At 41.8% G+C, this 22049-nt stretch overlaps 1 protein-coding gene across 2 annotated transcripts in view; it reads left to right on the top strand.

The window, feature by feature from the left end:
* The window catches only part of RPTOR (regulatory associated protein of MTOR complex 1), a 337424-nt gene that overhangs the window by 155812 nt on the left and 159563 nt on the right, over positions 1-22049 (top strand). For both annotated transcript variants that reach the window (XM_024760891.1, XM_024760890.1), the window contains exon 5: positions 7989-8135. In XM_024760891.1, the coding sequence (XP_024616659.1) occupies positions 7989-8135 (147 nt within the window). The remainder of the gene's footprint in view (positions 1-7988; positions 8136-22049) is intronic.

Raw genomic sequence — 22049 nt, forward strand, 5'->3', positions numbered from 1 at the left:
AAGACTATCAATCACTCTGACTCAGTTAACAGAACACTGCACCCAATGCCCACAGAACGCACATTGTCCCGGGCAGGTGGACCGCCCACCAAGAAAGGCCTGTGCTGGGTCACAGAAATGTCATAATAAAGTTTGAAGGATTGAAATCATTCAGAGTCTATTCTCCGGCCACAGAATCTGAAATTGTAGGCTAGCTGGAAAATCCTCAAATATTTGGAAATTAAATGACACATGTATGAAAAAAGGTATCACAAGGGATAATAAAAATAATTCAAACTAAACAATAATGAAAAGACGACTTGTTAAAATTTGTAGGATACAGCTAAAGCAGTGCTTGTATAAAAATGTATAGCTTTATTAAATCCTTATACAGAAGGGAAGAAAAGCTTAAAATAAAAATCTAAATATCTACCTTAAGAAACTAGGAAATGTTGAGCAACGTAAACTCAAGGGAAGTAGAAGGAACAAGTAATAAAGAGCACAAATCAGTAAAATAGAGAACAGGTGGTAGAGAAAGTTAGAGCTAAAATTTGTTTTTTGGAAAACACCTGTAAAATTAACAAGTCTGGCTAGGTAGCAAGAAAAAAGAAGATACAATCAACATTTAGGAATGAAAGGGGATATCGCCACATATTCTGTAGACATTGAAAAGATAGGGAATGTTAATAATGTTATACCAATACATTTAATAACTTAAATTAGATGGAAAATGCCTTTTAAAATACAGCTTTCTGAAAGCGACCCAAAATGAAATAGAAAATCTGAATAGCCGTAGATCAATCAAAGAAATTGAATTCACAGTTAAAAACCTTCTTACATGTTGACTCATGGATATTTTTATGTAAGTATCATCTTATCATCAAAGTGTTTCCTGATCACTATATGTAAAGTGTTAAATCATAGACGGAAAAAGGAAAGTGTTCTTCATGATGCGTAGGAAGTACAGTTTACACCAAAACGGGAAAGTGAATGTTTTCTGTTTCCATCAACATTTGCACTGTCTGCACCAGGGGTTCTCAAAGTACAGGTCCCAGACCAGTAGCAGCAGTATTCTTGGAATTTATAATACATGCAGATTATCAGACCCCACCCAAGGCTTATGGAAGCCTATTCTGGGGAGGGGCCCAGGTATTTGCATTGTAACGAGCCCTCTAGGCCATTCTGATGCACTCTCATTTGAGAATCCTTCCTCCATAAATCTGGTTTTCAAATATAGGACATCTGAGAAGTCAGTTAAGATATGGTCTAAGGTTTTATGTCTCAGCATCAAGAAAACAATATTTTTTAAAAACTTTAAAGCTCTTATAAAGAGATAGCCCAAAGTTTTCTATCACTTCTCCTGAAGAAAGAGAATTTTTACTGATGGTCTTCAGCTATTGCAAGCAAACACAAAAATGCTAGAAAGGTCAAGTTTACAATAAAATTAACAGCTTTTTTTGGAGAGGGGGACAACTGCTGTATTCTCAATATATAAAGTAACAATTACAACAAATGTTAAATGTGGTCTGGCACAAATATTGCTTTTAAAAAATCACAAATACATCTTTTTGATAATAGCACATTTAAAAACCTTTATGATCCGTCTTTCAACAGACTCAATAATGAACTATATACTAAATCAGAGTAAGAGGCATCTATTTGATAGTGATGTGCAGTTTTTCCAAACCAATAAATTCTATTATTTAAATAACATTTATTTCGCATTACTCATAAGGTAAACAATTATTGAACTGTAGTAAAGGAAAGGCAGAGAAAGTATCAGCAAAGCCAATAAACCTTCAGCCTTAAGGATTTTAAGGGACTAGGAGTTTGCTTGTGACTTAAACCCTGCAGTGTTTGGTTCACAAGTACCATTGCCCCATACCTAACATCTCTGGGCCATCACCTCCCAATACCGGTTCCTTCAGAAGGAAGATGAATCTTCTGCTTACCCATGCTCCTCTGCTCTCCTCGGAGGACAGCTGTATGCAGATGCCCTTACTGTCCAGGGAAAGCCAGGATGACACATCCAGATATGCCTGTGGTTCCTGTCTGTGAGGTCAGAGGAAGCATGCATCCTTGGGGGCTTTACCGGGAAGCCCTTAGGAGGATGCCATTTTACTATGGCTAAGACTTCTGACTCATATTCTGAGCTCTTTGGCAGAAGATGTACAGACCTTCCTAAACTTACAGTGGGGTTATGCCCCATAAACCTATCATAGTTGAAAATACCAAAAGCTGAAAACACCTGTGCTATACCTAACCTAGCAAACATCATAGCTGAGCCTCGCCTACCTCAAACATGCTCAGAACACTTACGTTAGCCTGCAGTTGGGTGGAATCATCTAACACAGAGACTATTTTATAATAAAGTGTTGATTGTCTCATGTAATTTTTATTGAATACTGTACTGACAGTGAAAAACAGAACAGTTGTCTGGGTACAGGATGGTTGTAAGTGTATCAATTGTTCACCCTCGTGATTTCGGGCTGACTGGGGGCTGTGCTCGCTGCCACTGCCCAGCATCATGGGAGAGGATCGGACCGCATATCGCTAGCCTGGGAAAGAACAACATTCAAAGTATGGTTTCTACTGAATGTGTGTTGCTTTGCACCATGTAAAATCAAAGACTATAAGTTGAACCATCGGGAGTCAGGGACTGTCTGAACTTAGAATCTGCTCGGAGATGGAGAGTTGCTTCCTAGGAGGTCGCCGGCTTTACCTGGAGAACAAAGTGCCCTTCCTCCGAGCTCGTGTCCCAGGGCTCAGTGCTTGGCTGCCTCTGTGGTTGACTCAGCTGTGATGACAGTCTGATGAAGCATGTGGCTTTTTTTTTTTTTTTGATGTTTAATATAACCTGACAGATAAAGTGGAGTGTAATGAATAAATTATTTAAAACCTATTTCTATGTTGGAAATGAAAACATGGCCTTGAGTATGTTTTTTCAAGAGAAAGGAAAGACGCTTTGATTAGGAATTCTCTGTGCTCATAGTTTTTGGTGGGGGGAGAAACCAAACCATTGCCTGAAAGGCTGTGGAGTGTTTCTGGGAGCCTTCAGTGCGTGGGGGACTTCGACTTCTCCAGCTTGTGTAGGTTGGTTCAGCCTAGAAGACACAGGGATAATTGCAGGGGTGGAAACAGTTGCACTTCAGGTGTTGTTTCTGTTCTGTTCACTCGCTGCAACACCAGGGCTGTCATCCTGCAGGCTCCCTTTGCAGGTTTGCAGGACTGTGATTCTGGCCCGAAGCTTGACAAACTCCCCAGGATCCTTCTGAGATGGGAAATGAGATCCACCTGCTCGTGTTCCAATAAGGATTCGTTCTCAAAGGCCATTTTCCTCCATATGGTTTAATACAGTTGATTTTGTATCCCTAAGGAAAACAGACTTCCACGTTTCACGGGCTTACTAAACTACAGATATACAGCTACTGCTTTAAATGAAATCATCTCTCCTCAAAGACTTTGGTTCTCACCAGGGGAGGTTCCCCCTCAGGGTGCATTTGGCAGTGTCCAGAGACCTTTTTGGTTGTCACAACTGGGCAGAGAGGGGGAAGTGCTGTTGGCAGGGCTGCTGCCAAGCCTGATGCAGTGCCCGGGATGAGCCCCACACTGACTGACCAGCCTCAAACGTCCACAGTGCTGGGGGTGTCTCCACTTCAGCCACAGAGGCCCTTGCTGCTCAGAGCCTGCCACCTACCATGCAGCCCATCTGTGTGGAGGTGTGGGTCCAAGCCATTTTCTGTGGCTGAGCATCCCTGTGGACGGTATAAGGTGCCAGACCCTCTCACAACTAAAAATCATGAGGCTAAAGACCAATTCCGAAAGCTCCTTGTATGCTGCCCCTCGGACAAGCATTAGAAAATGGAGGTGCTTCTGCCCTCCAGTGGGACTGGGTGGCTGACAACTCCACTTGAACCATTTCCGTGGCAGCCAGTGGCACAGGGAATGAAAGGGAAAACCCTTAACGAGTTTCCTGATGGATTAGTGCTTTATTATTTTAATGAGTCACCATTAATTACCTTTGCATCTCAGAAATTTAGAAAGTAACTTTTGATTTGGGGGAAATATAAAAATTACATTTTAGTTCAAAAGGCCAGACCTCAAAACACAGTTAAAATATATTTTATTGCGTGCTGCTTTGCTGCCTTTGGGGCCTTCTGGGGCTGTACCTAGAAGGCAGCAAAGAAGACAGCATTGCCCTTTTCCAGCAGTCACTTGGATGACGTGGTGGCAGGAATGGGGTCAGAACTGCCCCAGCCATATTCGGCCGCTCCTCACTGAGCTAGAACCTTGTGGGAAGCAGATAAACAGCAGAGTGTGGCTGGCATAGAAAAATGTGATGATTTCCCTTTAATTGGGTGTCCCTGCCCAATTAAAGGGTTCCTTTTGGCCCTTTTCTCCCCCATAGCAGTGGGGGCTGCAGGTGAACAAGGGGAGGGATGCTGCTGGGCAGAGGGCCGGAGAGGAGTGCTCTTCCCTGCTGGGCCCAGGGAGGCGCTGACTTGTGTCCTGCTCTGTCCAATGCAGCATGTGCTGAAGCCTTTTTACTTGTGCAGATAACATGTAATGCCTGCTCATTATGAACCAGTGACCGAACATAAAGTGTGTTATAGTGAACCCTGGAGCTTACCCTTTTCCTTCCTCCTTTTAATAGTTGTGTGCATTTTGTCTTTTAAAAAAATACAAGTAATTTCTATTCTAAAAGGTTGCAAGAGAACAGAAGTTTTAAAAGAAATAGATATGACACTTTCTTACCACCCCACACCCCTGTCACCTCCCCAGTCAGAGACAGCAGTCCTTAGCAGTCCTGTGTTCTTCTTTCAGCACCATTTATAGGACCTTTCACTCAGCACGTTTCTGCTGAGTCCTCATTTCATTCAGCTTAAGTGCTGGGCATGTGGTGCTTCACACACAAAACAGGATATTATATGTGAGATTCTAAGACTTGCATTTTTAAAATCATGACAAGCCTCTGACATCTCTCCATGTCAGTGCATATAAATAACCTTGCATGGTGTTTCATAATGTGGGTGTATGGGCCCCCTTTGCTTAATGATCCCTTCATATTGGATATATTAGGATCCAAGATTGGTTGTGATAGTCCCTGTGGGCCGTCTGGGACTGCTGTGGCATCGTCGTGACATGGGGCCCAGGCCCCTTCTATCACACAGCTCTGTTGTCCCCCTGCTTATGTCTTCTGCCATGTTCACTCCTCCCGGGAAGGGAAAGAGGGCGGCGCTTATAATTTAGACACATTTCTGATCATGTCCCATTGGCCAGAATTGGGCTGCAAGATCAGACTTAGCTGCAAAGGAAACTGGGAACTGTGCTCAGCTAAACTTGCATTGAGGATGAAGAGGGGAAAAATAGATGTTAGACTGGCAGTCTTTTCCACAGTAGCATGTAGACAGCTTACAGGTTTTTACCAGTGAAAGTATTATACATCCTTGTATGTACATTTCTGTATACAAATGCAAGTATTTCTATAGGATGGACACCTAGAAGTCAAGGGTATGTACAGTAAAAATTTTAAGAACCACCCAAATTGCCTTCCAAAAATAGCTTCCTCAATTTATACTTGCACCAACGATAAGCCAGCACCCTGTTGAACATTGTGGTCAGCATGGAGTATTATTCATACTTAAAACTTCTTTCCAGTTTGCTGGATGAAGATAGGTAGATGGATGATTCTCATTGTAATTTGCATTTCCATGATTAATCGAGAGCGTGAAACTTTCATAGTTGTTGATCATTCATGTTTCTTCCGTGAATTGCCTGTGTGAAGCTTTTGCCTATTGTATATCGTTTTTGTTGTTTTGTCTTTGTTGATCTGCAGCAGAAGCTTATATACACACACACATTCTAAATATAAAGCCTATGTCACATATGTTGTACCTACTTTATTCTTAAATTGCTTGTCACAGGTATGTGTTTTTATCAGAATTATATAATTTTTACATTGCTCTATTTTTCTTTAACGTTTCTAGGTTCTATATGTTTAAGAAGGTCTTTCTTACACCAAAATAAATTTTTAAATCTTTTATTCTGCTTTTGTATTTATTTTTAAAATCTGTCCTGATTGTGTGTGGAATCTCAGATGGCAATATTGAATGGTTAGTTGGATTTTACAAGTATCACTTGTTGAATTGTTCATTCTTTCTTCACTGAGTTAAAATGCTACCTTCATTACAGTTATATATGTGACTCTGTTTCTGGGCTTTCCCTCCTGTTGATTTGTTTGTCTCGCCTTCCCCAGTACCATCCTGTAATTACCATAGATTTATAGTGTATTTAATATCTGCTAGCGTGAGTCCTCACTCATTATTCCTCCTTTACAATTTTTTTTGTGTTGTGCTATTCTTATACCTTTCTCTTCAGCATTAACTTTAGAATCAGCTTGTCAGATTCCATTAAGGAAACCCCTGATGGTATTTTGATTGGGCACTGCCTTTATAGATTCATTAGGGAAGAACTGCCGTCTTTAGAATCCTTCTGTGAGAGTTTACTTAGAGCATATCCAAGTGTTCTCTTACTCGTGCAGTGACGAAGAACAAGACACCAGGTGATGGCAGTTTAGCAAGGTGAAATGGCACAGTGTGAGCAGAGGGTGGTCCCCTCGTGGTAGAGATGTCTGCAGCCCCACCACACCTGTGCTGTCGGCACATCCTCCCCGTCTGGGATGGGACTTGCATCTGGTGACGTGTGTGCATATCAAGAAGGCCTCTGCCGCCACCACCTTGATGACAGTCTTCTCCAGGCCTGGTTTGGTCTTTCTGTCTTCTGTTCCTTTTCCCCTTTGCATTAGAAACAATCCTCTTGGCAATACCAGAGGCAATGTTTGTGGCTTAGCTTTGAGGAAACACAGTCACCTTTACTGTAAGTGCACAGAATTGATTTCTGCTACAGTGTCACTACTTAAACTATTGGTGCCTGAGGAAGGATAAATAAGTGATGGCGTTCTATGCAGAAGAATTGCTTAAAAATGTTACCTTTGGGGCTTCCCTGGTGGTGCAGTGGTTGAGAGTCCGCCTGCTGTTGCAGGGGACACGGGTTCGTGCCCCGGTCCGGGAAGATCCCACATGCCGCGGAGCGGCGGGGCCCATGAGCCATGCCTGCTGAGCCTGCGTGTCCGGAGCGTGTGCTCCGCAATGGGAGAGGCCAGAACAGTGAGAGGCCCGTGTACCACACAAAAAAAAAAAAAAGAAAAATGTTACCTTTGAGTGAGGATTTTAGTCATTTCTCTCTGGTGAGATGAGGACCATTCCTCTCTATGTTTACCAGTAATAGCTGGAGTGTTTTCAAGTACTGAAGAGTACAGTGTGTCCAGAAAAATATTTCACTTAGCAAATTCATGCTAATATGTTATTGTTCTGTGATTTGAAAAAAAAATTATGGAGCCAAATCTATTTGTACTCCTTCAATGTGATCTAAATCATCTAGAGGATAAAGTGCTTATGGGTAGCTCTGAAATTAAAGGGGCAAGAGGGAAAACATGCACATTTGAGGACCCAATCAACTTTTCTGAGCTCATCTTCTTTATAATCGAGGAGCGTGTTCTGCTGTATAAGCCCAGAGAAGTTACGGAGTAAATGGTGAGCAGGAATGGTGTGAAGTAGCATGCGTGGCCTTGGGATTTATAAGAGAAAGCTGTGGTTTGGCTGCAAGAGGGTGGGAGAGGAAGGGTGGGTGTGAAGGCCTCGTTGTGGGACACGTGGAGGGAAATCCCTCAGTGGAGTGAGTGCGCTCCCAGGGGGCAGCGAGAGCCGAACAGGGGAGGAGAGGAGCTCGGGATTGAACTGTGCCACCGCCCGGTTCTACCTGATGAAACAGCGTGTGGGCAGATGGTGGGGAGGTTAGTTTGTTGCTGTTCACAGTGGGTAGAGATGGCAGCTCAGGAACGCTCTGTGCAGCGGGCCCCATGCATGGGACCCTCTTGGAGGTGCAGGTGCTGGTGAGCAGGCAGAGTTCGCCAGGTGTGAGTCACAAACATGCACTTTTTTCTTTTCCAGAACTACACTCAGTACATCCCCCTGTCTATATATGACCTGCAGACATGGATGGGCAGCCCCTCCATATTCGTCTACGACTGCTCCAACGCTGGTCTCATTGTCAAGTCCTTCAAACAGTTTGCCCTGCAGAGGGAGCAGGAGCTGGAGGTGAGGCCCTGAACACACTGGGCGGTGGGGGTGGCCGTGGGGGACTATTGGCCTGGAGCTGTGGTTTTGTTTCTTTGGGTGGGGCAGGCTCAGAGTGCTCAGCGCAAGGTGGTGGGGTCCACGACAAAGAACTTGGAAAGGACTCAGGACAAGCTCTTGGGCTTATTTTTACACCTCGTTTTACCCAGCATCATTTCTAATCCGAATTTTAATTAAGTGATAAAATTAATAGAGTTGAATTGTGCTTCAGTGGGCTCTGCCTTCGAGATAAATGTGAAAATAAAGCAGACACATTTATTTTCGGAGAAATGGACCCGTGTCTGGGCACAGTCTTCAGTTCCACCCACATCTTAGTTATTGCCCTCATTTTTTTGTCTTTTGTGTTGGAAAAAAACCCCTACTACGCTAAATACAGAAAACAAAACAGCTACAGCTGCCGTTGGTGCCTTCCATTTAAAGAACTGGAGAGCCTGTGTAGTGCTCTGATCGTGAAGAAACGTTTTCCTTGGTTGTTTTAAGTAATATTTGATGTTTGAATTAAACAGTGACTTCTGAAGAGGCACTTTCAGTTAAGAGGCCTCCATCCTATGGCCTGCACGAGAGTGAGAATAAAATATTCTGCAGCCTCCAGGGGATCATGAATTTCAACTGGTTGCAGTGCAGGAAATTCTCAATTCAGGAACAGAAATGGCACTGAGTACATGTTTCCTCAAGCCTTTTTGGGTCTATCCAATTTTAATGTATTGTTATGTTTTTCACATTTCATCAGAGGATATTGCTGAAATAATCAGCAAAAAAATTTGAAATTCTACTTGGGAGAACTTAACATGTCATACAGTTAATTTATAAATATTTTATAAATTAAAATATTTATAAATTAAGCCCTTATGCAGAACTTTGCACCAGAGTGACTGATAAATTACCCTTTATCCCAGTGCCACAAGTTGTTATTGTTATTATTTGCATTCTAGAATAAGAGAAGGGAAAGGTCAAGTTTTAGATCATTAAATTTTTACCTTGCTTTTAGGCATTTCATCTAAGTTTATCCAAGGGATAGGTTATCTTATGAGTGCTAAAAACTCAAAGCACCAAGAGGTAATTGCTTTTCCTCGCATCAAGTAATAAATCTTGAAAAAACATTTTTTTTGTTTTCCATTTAAAATGTGTAAATAAAAATGCCAAAGAACCCAGCCTGATATTTATCCCCAACTTATGAGCTTCAGGGTGATTAAGGAAAGACCAATACATCCGCCTTTGTTAATTAAAACATGTTAAATAGGGCTTCACTGGTGGCACAGTGGTTGAGAGTCCGCCTGCCCATGCAGGGGACACGGGGTTAGTGCCCCGGTCCGGGAAGATCCCACATGCTGCGGAGCGGCTGGGCCCGTGAGCCATGGCCACTGAGCCTGTGCTCCGCAACGGGAGAGGCCACAATAGTGAGAGGCCCGCGTACTTCAAAAAAAAAACAAAAAACAAAAAAAACATGTTAAATATAGTCCCTCTCCCACCCTTCTCAGCAGAAGACAAGCATTTCCCTCTTATGCTCTAGCACTTGGAGTATCTGCTCTGTCGGTTCTGTAAATGTTCTCTGTATGTTGCCAAGGATTAATCAGCCTAAGAAACTGTTCATTTCATTGAATGCGACAAAAAAGTTTTCCATGCATCTTTTTGGGGTGAGGAGGGAAATGTTTGATTGACTAATTCCTCATGGAGGAGAATAAATGAAAAATATGTTATCTGAAGTGGCAAATAGATGGCAATGTAAAGTTATACCATATGTTTTATAATTAGCTCTGACTTTTATCTTCATTCTTTTCTTAATTACAGTGCAGATAAGTCTTACGGTTTTCCATTACACTTACTGTTATTGGCTGTTGTTCAGCTGGTCTCTTGCATCAACAGCGGAAATTAAAATGATAAAATTGGCTCCCAGCTAATATCTTAATGTTCATGTTAGTCATTTTTTTATCTGCTGTAGAAACAGCAATCCTGTGTGGCCTCTTAGGTTTATTCTTTAAAAAAATTCTTTCCCTGTCTACAGTTGGCCAGATTCTTTGTAAATTTATGATACATTTTAACTTTTATTGGGTAGATGATAACATGAAACTGAAAGAAACTGGCGGGTAAAATGGTTTGTGCCAGAGTTTAAAAAATAAAGAGGGTAAAAATGATTAAATATAATGCAAGAAAATAGTTACCTGGACCAGAAAGCCTCCAAGTAATAAACATTAGCACAAATATGAGTGACATAAATTTTAAGAGAGGGTTATCAGCTTTCATATTCTTGGACTTCCATCTCAAAGGAATACTGCAGGTGAAGTAGAAGATGCCTCCATGAAAGCATGGCATAAATTACTGCACACAATTGAAACTTCATCATAGCCAGGAAAAATGCATGTCTGTCCCTCAGTAATGGTCTCTACGTTTTTCCTTGTGTCATATTGCTTTGTAATTTGAAAACTAAGGAAAGTCTTCAATTCTCTCTGCTTTCCATGTTTTTTTTTTTAAGATAAATTTTGTGTGTGTGTGTTTGTGTGTGCGGTACGTGGACCTCTCACTGTTGTCGCCTCTTCTGTTGCGGAGCATAGGCTCCAGATGCGCAGGCTCAGCGGCCATGGCTTACAGGCCCAGCCGCTCCGCGGCATGTGGGATCCTCCCAGACCGGGGCACGAACCCGTGTCCCCTGCATCAGCAGGCAGACTCTCAACCACTGCGCCACCAGGGAAGCCCTAAGATAAATATTTTTATTTTTACTAAATTAGTATATGCCATGATTTTAAAAATTAAATAGTACCAAGGGTTTATAATGAATGAAATATGCCCTGGCCCACACCTCCTTGGCCAAGACTCTGCTACTATAGGGAACCTATTTTAACTGTTTGTATTTCTAGTTCCTCTATGAGTATCTCTATAAATGTAAATAATATGCATATACTACTACTGCTTGATTCATAAATTTTAGATTATCAGGCTTTCTGCTACTGTATAAACCAAAAACAGAGTTGCCATTAGTAAATTCTATTTAAAGAATTGGAGAAATTATATAGAACTTTGATAGTAAAGAGACATGTTACATAGTTTTAAGTCATATTTGTTGTTTGTATTAAATTGTGAATTCTAAAGAGAAATTGAAGAGGGTGAGTCACTAACTGCCCCCTCCTGTTTCCCCACTGCAATTTAGTTGTGTCACTACATTTGGATTCCCTATACTTTGTAACCTTTGCAATTTGAAATAATACCCTGATGTTTTTATTTCTAGTTTCGTCAGTAATCAGTACTATCCTCTGGCTTTAGGTTCTTAGCTTCCTTGGACTTTCTTTTACCTCTGGACCTTTCCAACTTCTGTCATCTGCACTTTTATGATTATTCTCTAGTCTCTGACCATAATTAAGTCCCCATACTTTGTGTATGAGTTGATTCTAAAATATGACAAATATTAAACTTCAACTCCCTGATTATGACCATGTAAATATTGTTCATTGAATGGCTAAATAGGGTGCTATGCTTTCCATTTTTATAACGGTTTTTGTTTCTTTGATTTTCTTGAAGATTTTATCTTTTCTTATTGAATTAGATCTTTAACATTTCCTCAGTTCCTAAATTTGCAAGGGTAGTATTGAATCTCAGAATATGCCTCTTCCCAAAGTTTCTTCTTTCCCAGCTCTCCACTGCCTGCTTCAATCGGCTGTTCTAAACGGGCCGGCTCCAAAGCTGTCATCCTGGGATTTCTCCTTATCACTCTCCTGGAAGCATCCACTGTTTTCTAGATCCCACCTCTGTCTCTTTCTCAGTTTTCTCCTTTGTTCTGCTAGGGCAAATCCTCAAATAACAACCTAAGAACTGATGTATGGGCGTAATTTTTCTCAGGCTTTAAGTGTTTGCATTTGGACTGCTTTTAGCTGAAAGTAATGAAAAATCTCACTATTGCTTTCTAAACAAGTAACAGTTTGTCATTTTTGCTAAGATCTCTGAGGCAAATGATTTAATTATTCAGCAGTACCATAAGGGACCCAGGCTGTTTTTAATCTCTACACTCTGATGTTTTATCTTGATGGTTACAGTACATGCTTCCACGTTGAGCCTGGATGAGGTGGGGATAGGGCAGAGCTATCACATTTGTCTCTCTTGTTAGGAAAGCAAGTGCAGACTTCCCCTTATGTCTCATTAGCTAAAGCTGGGTCATATGCGATGTGCCCCACCCCTCATAGTTGGGGGTGGGGTGGCAAAAGGGAGTGGAGTTGGGATGAATACTGGTCTGTCTGACGGTGAGTGTCAGCTATATTGCATGTGTTATTGTCTTCATTTTGTCCACATGCATTATGGACAGTTTGGGTATGGAATCTTAGGCTGTTTTCACTAAACTATATCACCCTTACTTCTTGCGATAGATGAGAAGGTGGCCTTGTTGTAGCCATAACCAAGAATTCATGATAAAAGCCAGAGAAGGAGTATTTATATCCACAGTACACAGTATATATGTTGAGAGAGAAAGAGAAAAAGAGAATTCAGATTTCTTGGTTTTTTTTTGCAACAGCTTTTATCTTGGATATAAAATCTTTGTAACTAGAAGAGGAGACTAAATCTTCAGTGGATTCTCTTTGAAATAGTCTTTATTAAGTTTTATCCATTAGTTCTACTTCCATTGGATATTTCCCACGGGCAGTTATGATTCTTTTCACTGAAGACAGCAATGAAGCAGGGGTCAAATCCCGGCCTTTTCCTCTCTTTCTTTGGAGGTAGGGAGGTGAGTTGGTGTCTGGTGGTGGGAACAGGATTGCCTTTCTTTTACAGAGACTGATGGGGCTGAGCTGTATCCCAGTAAGACTTGATCCTCAGCACGGTCATCCTCGTTGGTATAGGATGGGAGCCCAGATAGTTTCCCGGTGGCAGCCACAGCGGTGGTGGGATGATGTCTTCCCCCAAGGATGGTCGACATGCTTTGGGGGAGTCTGTTGTTGAGGTTCAGGCCATCACTCTGGTGGCACCATGCTCTCCTCTTACTGCCTGTTTGCACTTTTCTCATGATGCCTCCAAATGAATCATGTTTTGTTTTGTTTTTTGGTTTTTTTTTTTTTTTTGGCTGCACCGCGTGGCGTGCAGGTTCTTAGTCCCCTGACCAGGGATTGAACCCATGCCCCCTGCAGTGGAAGCACGGAGTCTTAACCACTGGACCGCCAGGGCAGTTCCGCGAATCATGTTTTGATCTGACAATCTGTAAACTTCCTTATGTGACCCACTCCTGCTGGCTCCAGCAGTAGCATCCAGCAGCTCAGGACCTTGTCCAGCGGATACTCATTTTCACAGAAACAGGCTTGGTCCTGCAGCATCACTGGATTCACAGTACTTAACCACCCTATTTTCCGTTTGAAATCCTGTATTTGACTTGATATTTATGACACATTATTCTCATGTATTCATCAGTGTGGCTAAATTTTATGCCAAGTGTTTAAACTAATTGTAACAAAAATGACTAACATGAAAATCTTCAGGTTTCTTCAAAAAATGTCAAATGTGCATCCCATAGAACTAGAGAATTCATATTTGGAAACCTGTGGTTCCTTTGCTACTGTTGTAGATAGCACATTGTGTGGATGTCCGTGGAATTCGAAATATTGGGCTGACCAAAAAGTTTGTTTGGGTTTTTCCGTAACATCTTACGGAAAAACCCAAACGAAGCTTTTGGCCAACCCAACAGAAGTCGATGCTCTGTGTTAAGGTTAATATTTGTAGTGTTACAATGTCTGTCTGTGATTTTTGAATATCACATGTTAATTCTAAGGTTATCTTTAGAAAGGTATGTCTTGGATGACTGCTTACTGAATGGAGTTTGTGTGTGTGAATTTGTGAACATTCTCCGTGGACTTGCTGTCGGGATGTTCACGCTACAAAACGGGTCCATGGTGCTGACTCTACACGGAGCTCAGGCTTGTCCGTCTCTAGCTTTCACGTTATAATTTTTTTCATGTCTCCATTCTTTCTCTTCTATAGCTTCATAGTTACCATTTGTAGGTAGTAGGGAAACAGGAAGTCTGTTATGTGATACTCTTATTTATTTTCTCTTTACTTTTTAAATGATATTAATTTGAAGGGAAGCTACCCATTGTTGCTGTGTGCCCATGGCGGGGAAGGCAGGTGGCTTCCTGGGGCACCCTTGCTCACAGTGCGGAGAGCATTCTACCTCTGGGAGCCGGTGACTACACTAGCCACCCTAGTTTTCCCCAGACACATCAGTAACTCTCTTTAAAGAAGAATACCACCACGTGCTTCCTGCGGGGGGGGGTGGCTGTGGTGGTTGCAGGACACCTGGCTTCGGGCACAAGGGCGAGCAGGGGGCTGTCCTGATGGTAGGTCTTCAGGGGAGCCCCGCCTTCCTGCTGCGCCACCCCCGGCTTCAGCGGTGAACCACCTTCCCCGCTTGCTTCTCTGCCACACTCTGTGCAGGTCCATGCCCTTTTCTTTAATAAAGGCAGGCCAAGTTCACCCCTCTGTACCTTATACTCTATGTATAGCAAGCTATATAGCAAGCTGTAACAATTCATAAGAGTGAATATTTTCAAAACAAATATCGATAAGAAACCTATTATGTAGTTGAAACACTCCCCCCACAGCACACACACATTTGTAATTTAAGGAGAAATGCTACCATTTCCACTGTTTATAGGAGAGTAAGTGGGGGTTAACCTGTAAACAAATACAGCAGAAATCCCTTTCATTGGGCTGCACACAGCCACCCGGAGCACCCGGCTGGGGAAAATAAAGCCATGATGGAAATGAAGAGTGGAATGGGAGGCTGGTCCTCCGAGTGCTCTGGGAGCTGACGTGCTAACCAGAAAGTGGAAAGGGTCACAGAAACACGCTGATGAGAAAAGCAGCCTCTAGAAGATCAGGACCCTTACCGCCACTGAGAGCTGGTGAGAGAGGAGGGGGCCGTGCAAGATGGAGAGGCAGCATCAGGGGAGGCCAGAACACCTGACAGCCTTAGCTGATGGACACTACCTACTACCGCCTTTTATTTGTGCGACCCTTTGTGGTTTGCAGAGCACTTTTTACATTTAGTCCAGTCATCAGCCTGTGCAACAGAGGATGGTACATAAGCAGTCTCCAGACTCTTTGCTACCATGCACCTGTGACCAATCCCTTCTGCAGTTTGTACCGGGAGATCCAGTTTTTTTCTGTTGGCACCTTTTACTATTCCCAGTCCTGGAATTTGAAAGCTTTGGGTGAAAGAAAAGTGATTTCACTGCATTAAAAATTCAGGAACTCTCATCTCTTGTCTGTAGATTAAATGAAATCCACAGACAAGCAAATTATATTATTAATACGGTCAACTTTCAGGGTATAACTAAAATTCTACTTCCCTGAGCCTGAAATCTTCCTCAGCTGACCTCATATAGCAAATTTTTATGCAATTAATTTGACAATTAATTATGTATTGTCTTGCAGTATCTCTTCTATTGGCATTGTCAGCTGTATTTAAGTCTATTATGTAAACCTATCAAGGATGCTTTATATGAAGTAGTTGCTTAGTAATTATTTATGGATTTGGTCTCATAAAATAACCGTACATTTGAATAAACTACCTTTAATTGTCTTCCTTAGATGTGTCTATGATTCACTGAATATGTTTAATCTTTGGTTGATTTGTATGAAATGTAAAAAGAAACAAAGTAAAAATTATTCACCCAAATCCATGAATATAGTATACTTTTTGCAGCCATCATAAAACTGGGAGCTTCTTCGAGTTAAGTCTTAGAATTTAATTTTTTTTCTAATTTCGTCTATTTTGAAATATGCCAGAAATTGCTTAATGTCCTAGACCACAGATCATGACCAACACCCTGGGATATCGTGAGGGTACTGTGGTTCCCAGCAGGACCCATCTGCATGGTCCTGCTTGCTATCACAGGAGGACCTCTCCTCCATCAGCCAGAGGCTGTGGAGGTAATGTCCCGATGTTCTCTCACAAAGGATCTGTGGTAGCACAGACCATGGTGTTTCTGGTGGCAACCAGAAAAATGGCAGCACTAAACTGGGTGATCACAGAGCCATGCACGGGGAGAAGGGCAGGTGGGAAGTTACCAGCTCACTTGAGGGGAGGGACAAGAAGGTAAGTGGTTTTTCTTAACACTGGGGTCAGAAGCAAGGAAAAGATATTAGTTCTCACTAGTCCTCCTCAACATTATACAATAAGACTTCTGCAATATGGCAAGGGAAAAAAACAGAAGGTATACAGACTGGGAAAAAGGAAATTAAGCTATCTTTTTTTGAAGCTGAAACAGTAATATTTGTTGAATGTCAATCATAAAGATCTAATTGACAGTAACTGAACACTCCAACCAACAGCAGCAGCAAAATACACAAGTGTCCATAGAGCATCCATCAAGATATATCATATCCTGTGTCATAAAGCAAACCTCAACATATTTTAAATAATTGAAACCACACAAGTGTGCTCTTTGACCATGGTAGAATCAACTAGAAGTCAGCGATAAAAAGACAACAGAAAAATCTCAGAAAAAAAAAGAACACATAATTGATGGGTTAGAAGTCTCAAGGGAAATTAAAGAAAATACATTAACTGAATGAAAATGAATGTACATCAGAAAACTAAAAATAGAATTACCATAGTCAAAAAGAATATAAGAAAAAAATGTTTATATATAACTGAATCACTTTGCTGTATAGCAGAAATGAATACGATGTTGTATATCAACTACACTTCAATTAAAAAATAAATAGAAAAAAAACCGAAAATGAATGTACGACATGTCAGTACTGATAAGATGCAGCTAGGACTTCCCTGGTGGTGCAGTGGTTAAGAATTCGCTTGCCATTGCAGGGGACATGGGTTTGATCCCTGGTCCGGGAAGATCCCACATGCCGTGGAGCAACTAAGCCCGTGTGCCACAACTACTGAGCCTGTGCTCTAGAGCCCATGCTCTGCAACAAGAGAAGCCACTGCAGTGAGAAGCCCGCGCACCGCAACAAAGAGTAGCCCCTGCTCACCGCAACTAGAGAAAGCCCGCGTGCACTAACAAAGACCCAACGCAGCCAAAAATTAAAAAAAAAAAAAAAAAAAAAAGATGCAGCTAAAGCAATTGAAAGGGAAATTTATAGCACTAGATCCTTATGCTAGAAAATAGGAAAAGTATCAAATTATAAGTTCCTCCCTGTATTAATCAATTTGGGCTACTGTAACAAAATACTACAGACTGGGTAGCTTCTAAACAACAGAAAGTTATTTCTCTCAGTTCTGGAGGCTGGACAGTCCAAGATCACAGTGCAGCTTGATCAGGTGAGGGCCCTTTTCCTAGTTTATGGCCAGGCCTTCTCGCTGTGTCCTCACATGGTAGAAAGGGTCAGAGAGCTCTCAGGCTGCTTTTGTAAGGACACTAATCCCATTCAGGAGGGCTTCACCCTCATGCATTAAACACCACCCAAAGGCCCCACCTTCTAGTACTATCACCTTTGAGGGTTAGGATTTCAACATGTGAATTTTGGGGGAACACAAACATTCAGACCATAGCACTACCTCAAGAAACTAGAAAAGGAGAGCAAAATAACCCCAAAGCAATCAGAAGAAAGAAAATGATGATAAGAACAGAAATCATTGAAATGTAAAAAAGAAAAAGAGAAAACTCCATGAAACAAAAAGCTGCTTCTCAGGAATAATCAATAAAATGGATAAATCTCTAGCAAGACTAACAAACATAGAAGGAGAAGATTCAGGATCGTACAGCCATTGAAAGAAAAATAAGGGAATAACATGAACAACTTTACATCATAAATTTGACAACTTCAAAGAAATGGACCAATTCCTCTAAAACCACAAACTACCAAATCCACCCAAGATGAAATAGATAATGTGAGTGGTCAAGAAATTAAATTTGTAATTTAAAAGTTCCTGAAAGGAAATCTCCAGACTCAGCTAGTTTCACTAGAGAATTCTACCAAATATTTAAAGAATTAACACCAGTTTTACAGTCTCTTCCAGAAAATAGAACAGGGAGGAAACACTTCCCAATTCATTTTATGAGGTCATTATTACCCTGATGCCAAAATGGATACACATTACAAAAGAAAAGAAAAAAAGCTGCAGACCTCTGTCTCTCACAAACTTAGATGCAAAAGTCCTCAACAAAACAATAGCAAATCAGTTCTAGCAATCCATAAAAAGAATTATGTTCTATGACTGAGTGAGATTTATTCCAGGTATGCAAGTCTGGCTTAATATTCAAAAAAATCAGTTAATGTAATCCATCACACCAAGAGACTAAAGAAGAACGATCATATGATCATATCAGTTGACACAAAGCTTTTGACAAAATCCAACACCCTTTCATGATTAAAAAAAACCTAACAAACCACCTCTTAGCAAATGAGGGCTAGAGGGGAGCTTCTTCAGCTTGATAAAGAACATCTGTAAACCTACAGCTGTCATCATCCTTAATGGTAAGAGACCACGTTTTCCCCCTAAGGTCGGGAACAAGGCAAGGCTGTCCATTCTCACCATTCTTACTCAACATAGTACCGGAAGTTCTAGCCAGCACAATAAGGTAAGAAGAGGACATCATCAGTCACTAGGGAAACAAATCAAAACTACACTGAGGTGCACTTCACATCCACTAGGATGGGTAGAATAAAAAGGATAGATAATTACACGTCCTGGCCAGGATGTAGAGGAATTTGAACCCTCACACAGTGCTAGTGGGAAGGTAAAATGGTGCAGCCACCTTGGAAAACAGTCTGGCAGCTCCTCAAATGTTAAACTTGGAGCTGCAGACGACCCAGCAGTTCCACTCCTATGTTTATACCCAGGAGACTTGAAAACATGTGTCCACACAAAAACCTGTACACAGATGTCCACAGCAGCATTATTCACAGTAGCCCCCAATGGAAATTCTCTTCTTGATGTAAAGGATTGTGGAATTTTTTAGTATCTCCTTTTTTTTAGTTATCTAAGAGTAATAGTGGAGAAATTTGGTTATAATTTCTAATTAATCATCTTTACTGAGTTATAGAATGATTCTAGAGCATTTTAGAAAATGATTGCTAACAACTAAATGGCTTGAAAATAGTGGACGGTCCATTTAGGCAAACTCTCAGGATAATCATGCTCTTTAGCCACCCTATAGGGGAAATATTGGGGGGGGGGTTCTCGGTATGATTACAAGTCTTCCTCCAACAAAGACGACTCCTGCTCTCTTGGCCTAGATTTCATAGTTCCCAGCAATAGGTACCACTTCTTTTTAAATTACTATTTAATATATATAGAATTATATAAATTATATATTAAAAATTACTACTGCCACTTTGTATCTGCTATTTTTAGTACAGTATCTGTTGCATGATAGATGCTCCATTAACAACTTTGAAATGAGCTGGGTAAGCAATACCTGATTCCTTTACAGATCTCAGTCTCTCTCTGAACTTTGCAAAAATGTCCACTGTAAGTAGGTGTTATTGAATTGAGAATAAAAATTTCTTTAAGCTAGAACTGGAATTATTACCAAGTAGATGTTATTTTCAGAAAGTCGCTTGGTAAAGACTTCTCTGAAATAAATTATTATTGCCTTCATCTCTTTATCAAGATGTGTTGTATATGTATATGGAGAACAGAAGCAGCACAATGGCAGAGTTTCATTTAGAAAATGAGAGGTGTAGGTGCTCCCGCTGCAACCCCCACTCACCTCCAGCCGTGCTTCTGGAGCGAGTGGTTCCGGGCCTGTGTGAGCTGCTTGGCCATCCTTCCCATGAGCTCTGAGTGCATGAGTGCCACATTATCCACACGTGTGGAAGAGGCAGCAGATGTCTTTCTTGGATCTGGTTGCTGTGTATCACATCTGAAGATTTTTCTGGATCCTTCCCAAATCCTCCAGAAGGCTCTAGTGAGCTTTTTTTTTTTTTTTTTTTGCGGTAACCACCAGGGAAGCCCTCTAGTGAGCTTTTAATGATTAAAGTTTTCCTGGCGTTTGAGCCACTAGGTTCTCCAGGAGAAGCCTCTTTGGGTAAAAGTGCATCTGGGGTGTGCCCTTCAGGGTGAGTGGTGGCTCCCAGCTGGACCTGTTCTCTTCTCAGCCTGGGTGCCTTTGAAAAGTCCTCTGAATCACTGGTAGTTAGGTTTACATGCAAGCTGTTTCCAAAGACTAATTTCAATTAAAAGGTCAATATCTTAGATAAATACAAAACCAAAAGAATATATTGGAAGTAGCTCATCTGTTGGGTTTTGTTTTGTTTTGTTTTTTTGTATTCTGGGTTAGCAGCTTGAAAAATGAATCGTTGGTGGAATTGTTTGTCTTGAATGTCATTTTTTTAAAATGTTACTGATTCTAATTAACCCCAGTGCAGAGCTGTCATGTGCCCAGTGGTGACAACAGGTCCCATATGAGTCTGAGGGGACTATTATTGTGTGTTACCACACTTCAGATTATCTGCAGCCACATTTAATGCTTTCTGCCAGTTTATACATCAGCATACTGCAAGGGGCTTGTTTAAGAAATAGAGGTTTCTATCAATGATCACTGTGAATTGGGAAATTTAGTTTCTAGTGGACTTACTTGGGATGAAGATGTTCCTGCATCGTCTCCCTGTCTCCTTGTGCCCTCCTCTGCCTCAGGTACTTTGCAAGGCTCTGGGCCAAATGCTCGTGGACCACGAGGTGCAGCCCAAGGCAGACCTAACACAGAGGCACTGAGCAGATCGCTACCTGACAGCACTGCCCGGCTGTGTCAGGACTACAGGAGCGCTGCCTCCACAGAGGACAGGGCACAGACATCCTGACATCAGCAGAAATGCCCTTAACCCACCGAGCACCCCACGTGGCTGCCAGGGCATGGGAACCCGCCCCACCCCCGCCTCCCCCTGGGGGCCTGTGTCTAAGGCCGACTTGGGAGAAAGGTGGCCTTGGTGTGACACACTGCTTCACTTCTGAGAGCCTGAGGCTGTAGAAGCTCAGTGACAGGCAATAGCAAAGATGGAAGGGCTGCAGCATTTGGGGGCTGTAGCCAGAGGACCTGCTCTTCGCTTCTCAGAAAGTAAATTTACTGTGGAAGCAGATTATAGACAGAGAAGTTAAAACTAGTAACCCACACCAACATTTAAGAATACTGAATCTTGGTTTTACATAAATGACTGTTTCTTCCTACATTGTTTCCTGTAATCATCACGTCTGTGCGCAGTTGTGGTAAGGCTTGCAAGAAGCATGTGCATTGGCTTCAGTCCCAGGCCACCTCTCCAATGCCCCTTTCACCGTTGAAGACTGTGCACTCTGTTCCCCTCCCGGAGCCTGACCCATTGCCGATGTCATCCTCCCTCCTGGGCTGGGGAGAATGCACTTCCACAGAGCATGCAAGTCGAGACCACTTCCGGCAGGCTCCCCTGGCTCTGACACATCTGCAGCCTCTGCGTCTTTCCGTCTTTCCGCATGACTCAGGTCTGATAAGCCGCAGACCCACACGGCACCCAGACCCAACATCTTTCCTAGCGTGTTGTCACAGCAGACCTGGAAACTAATTTCCTGTGTGGAGCAGGTTGCTTCACTGGTGCTATTTTAGATTGTAGAGCTGGAGCCAAGGAAAGGATTAAAAGTGATTCTGCCTTCCCTTTTCTCTGTGCTTTAAAAAACCCACTCTGCTGATGGTTGTACAATGTGAGTGTACCTAACGCCACTGACCATACAAATAAAGTGGGTAAGATGGTAACTTTTATATTATGTATATTTTGCCACAATAAAAAACCCCTTCCTCTAGAAATTGCAGTTTTTATTTAGTATTAAGTATACTAGAATTTGATTTGTATTCTGGATTTACTGTTCCTTCTATTAATGATCTGAAGAGGTTATTAATAAAAGTACCGCTTTTACTGCCTTCCATTTGAGAAGGTTTTATCAGCATTAATAATGACAACACTTTACAT

The sequence above is a fragment of the Neophocaena asiaeorientalis genome, unplaced genomic scaffold (genome assembly GCF_003031525.2).
Source record: "Neophocaena asiaeorientalis asiaeorientalis breed wild unplaced genomic scaffold, Neophocaena_asiaeorientalis_V1.1 scaffold30, whole genome shotgun sequence".
NCBI lineage: Eukaryota > Metazoa > Chordata > Mammalia > Artiodactyla > Phocoenidae > Neophocaena > Neophocaena asiaeorientalis.